The sequence below is a fragment of the Pterocles gutturalis genome, unplaced genomic scaffold (genome assembly GCF_000699245.1).
Source record: "Pterocles gutturalis isolate BGI_N339 unplaced genomic scaffold, ASM69924v1 scaffold17715, whole genome shotgun sequence".
Classification (NCBI taxonomy): domain Eukaryota; kingdom Metazoa; phylum Chordata; class Aves; order Pterocliformes; family Pteroclidae; genus Pterocles; species Pterocles gutturalis.
In genome coordinates this window covers 764-4063 of record NW_010141173.1, presented here as the reverse complement: position 1 = coordinate 4063, position 3300 = coordinate 764, and the positions used below count along the sequence as shown (strand labels likewise).

The 3300-nt window shown below is 53.6% G+C and overlaps 1 protein-coding gene across 1 annotated transcript in view; it reads left to right on the top strand.

Moving 5' to 3' along the window:
• The window catches only part of MRRF (mitochondrial ribosome recycling factor), an 11879-nt gene extending 9031 nt beyond the window's left edge, over positions 1–2848 (top strand). Inside the window, exons 5-6 of the mRNA XM_010083943.1 lie at positions 1126–1285; positions 2763–2848. Of these exons, the coding sequence (XP_010082245.1) occupies positions 1126–1285; positions 2763–2840 (238 nt within the window). The 3' untranslated portion in view covers positions 2841–2848. The remainder of the gene's footprint in view (positions 1–1125; positions 1286–2762) is intronic.
• Positions 2849–3300: the final 452 nt, after the last annotated feature.

Genomic DNA, 3300 nt, shown 5'->3' with positions numbered 1-3300 from the left:
AACCGGCGAGAGGCCAGCGCCTGCGCAGACACCTGCCCTGAGCAGCCCGGCTCCGAGGGACGGTGCTGGCACGGCTGGGACCCGCTGGGCTCAGCCCCAGCTCAGGAAGGGCCGAGGGTCCGGTCGCAGCCCCGCAGCTTCCCCACGACACGGGGCCAGAGCTGGCACAGCCCCGCAGCCCTCGCCCCACCTTTCCTGAGCTCTCAGCAGGAGGAGCCTTGGCCTCGGCTCTCGGTGACCCGGGCTGCTGCAGCCAATTTCTAAATACTCCCGTGAAATGTTTATTTTGCAATATCTGCTGCGAGCAGACGGGCGCTCGCGAGGCTCGGTGAGTGCACCGGGGTTTTTCATTCTCGAGGCGGTCTGGAAATGTTAATAGCCATGAAAATAATTAAAATATTATTGTTGAGCGCTAGCAGTTGGTGTTGACAGCGATCAGCTGTAGGTGCTGGAGCGTTCCCAGCACTGAGGTGACACGTCAGCCATTCCTGCGCCTTGCTCGGATGGCCAGGCTCCCTCCTCACCTGCAGCCTGTAGTTTGGGATGGAAGGTTGAGGGTTTTCTTGGGGCACCACAGCAGTAACTGGCCCCGGTCGGGGGGAAGGTGGAGCTGAAGCTCTCCTGGGGAGGTTACCTGTGGGTGCCCATGGCCAGCATCACCCTCCTGTCAGACCCGGCGTTCGCATCACCTTGGTGGAAAAGCGTGGTCGTGAGGGGCTGGAGCGAGGTTGAGTGAAACATCAGCTCTGTAGCTTCCAGATTCAGGCTCTGCAGTTGCAGGGAGGTGATAGGAAGGGACAGAGGGTTCCTTCTGGTTTTGCAGGTTTACACTTCTCAGCTCCATCTCTTGCTCCAGAGCTGGATTTTCACTCTTCCCCGCAGGTGCTTTGGCACCAGAAAAAAAAGAAAGCCTGAAGCATGACTTGCAGGCAGTGCAGTGACAACTACAGAACAAGTGAGGTTCAGTGCAAGTCCCTCAGCTTAAGGCTGCGCTGGGAACTCCCGTTCTGGGCTCAAGACTCGCTTTGCTGGGGTGTGCTGCTGCACATTTACTCGAAGTCCATCGCAGAAAATGAACCTGGCTGTGCTACACATGACCCTGTCTTTCCTTTCCCCTCGTGCTAGGGTGACGAGAGAGCACAGGGAGAGCCTGGCCAAGCTTGCCAAGCAGTCCACCAACAAGTCCAAAGAGTCCCTGAGGAAGGTGCGAAGCAAAAGCATCAGCCAGGTGAAGAAGTTCAAGAACAAAGTATCTGAAGATACCATCTGGCTGCTAGAAAAGCAGGTAATTTTATTTTTTTTTTCTTCTGCTGTGTCATGATGTTTCACAGGTCAGTGGCACATCTGTCCCAGCTCTTGCTGACGAATCTCCAGTGCTGAGAACCTGGCTGGGGATGGGCAGCCCTGGGCTGGATTTTTGGACTCGGCAATGGCTGTTATGTTTGCTTTTCCTTTGGGAGATTTGGGGCTCCAATCTCAAAGCCAAATTTATGATAAGAACCGTTTTAAGCTGACACAAGAAAAAAAAAGTTCCCCAAAAGTTTTCATACTACGAGGGGTTGTTGCACAAACCAGCTGAACTCGGGGAGCGAAGTGACCGATGTCCGCAGCTTTACCACCATTCACACAGTGCCTGGCCACTGCAAACCAGCTGGTGTTAATGAGGATTGCTCCGGTTTGTTATTAATGAGAAGGCTAGCGAGATTATCTCTGTTAGGAGTTTTTGGCTCCAATTCAGGAAAATACTTAAGCACATGCCTAATTCCCTAAGAGCAGATGTCACTGAAGTCAATTACTTGGGCATAAACTCCAGCACAAGCCTAAGTGTTTTGCTGAATTGATGCCTCTGAAGGCAGGCCATTACTTTTTAGCTGTTTGTTTATTAACAGCTAAAGTTAGATACATTGCAAATGCTGCGGGACAGTTCTCTCCGTGCTCACAAAAATAAACATTGCTATACAGAGCGTTTGTGCAGGCAGGAAGAATGGCCATGCTATTGTAACCGAATCCTGTTGGGAAGCCCTTCTCCCAGAGCAGACAGATGGTTTTCTGCATTCGTAGGGGTGGTGTCTCAAGTCTAGTTTTCGCTTGTACCCAAATTTTTTAGCATGAGGAAAGGTCATCGTCTTATACCTCAAAACTTGGGAGCGAGTACATCTTCCTCAGCCTTGTAAAACTCTTGCATGACCCCTCTGACGTGCTCCAGCCTTTGTCTGCATTTACTCAGAGAAGCACATGCACATTTTAGTCCCATTTACATCCTTGCCATGTCCATCCCATGTTACCAGGAGACCTGATCCCTGGGCAGGGCTTTAACAGTCACCAATTATTTCTTTTTACAAGAAATGAACTGATCTGTTACTCCATGGGGGAATTCTTAGCGCGCAGTGAGGCTGTGCTCCTGCTGTTCCCTGGGTTGTTCTCATAGTGGAAAGGCTGGAGGGGAAGCGAGATAAGCCCCCTTCTCTGGGATAAGCCCCCTTCTCTGGTGCCAGCACCGGCGGGTCTCTAACTGCCTTCCCCTGGAGCCGCTCAGTTAAGAGCCTTTGGGCAGTCCCTGCTCTCCGTGTACAGATGCAACACTGGCACCGAATCCCTGAGGGCTGGTGAGAGCCCCCAGGGGCAGTAACTGGCTCTCCCAGTGCTGTTCTGGGATTTATTAGGACTTCAGGCTTTGTTCCAGGTGGCGATTGAGTCACCCCTCTCCCTTTAAACCAGCATCACCCAGTATAAAACTAAGGACTTGTGCTTTGTTGATGCAGATCCAGCAAATGGCAGAGGACACAGCTGCGGAGATGGACAAGCTGCTGGCAGCCAAGACCAAGGAGCTGCTGGGGTAAGCGCCGTCCCGACGGACACGCTCCTCCCTCCAGCAAGAACGGACTGCCACGCACCTCGGGGCCAGCCCTGCCTGGCGTCCATGGGCAGCTCTGGCTGCTCCGATTCCCCGCCTGGGGCTGTACTGGAGGGAGGGGAACTCTCCTCACTGTTCTTCATCCAGGCGGCAACAGCATCAAGTGAACTATTTAAAAATAAAAGAGGAAGGAGGACTGGAGGCTGCTGGAAGGGCTACCACACAGAAGCTGGGGTGCAGCAGGAACGCTGCCCTGCTCGCCTCGTGCATCAACCCATTTGATCCCAGCAGCTGCCCCCCCAACCAGATACCGCACGCCCACGTGAGCCACTGGTGCCACATTTTAGGGGTGGAGGAGCATAAGCAGAACAGGGTCCTGAGCACATCTTGCCTCTCAACCCCTCACCACCAGCAGGTTCCTCCCGACAGCAGCAGACGGGCTCCCC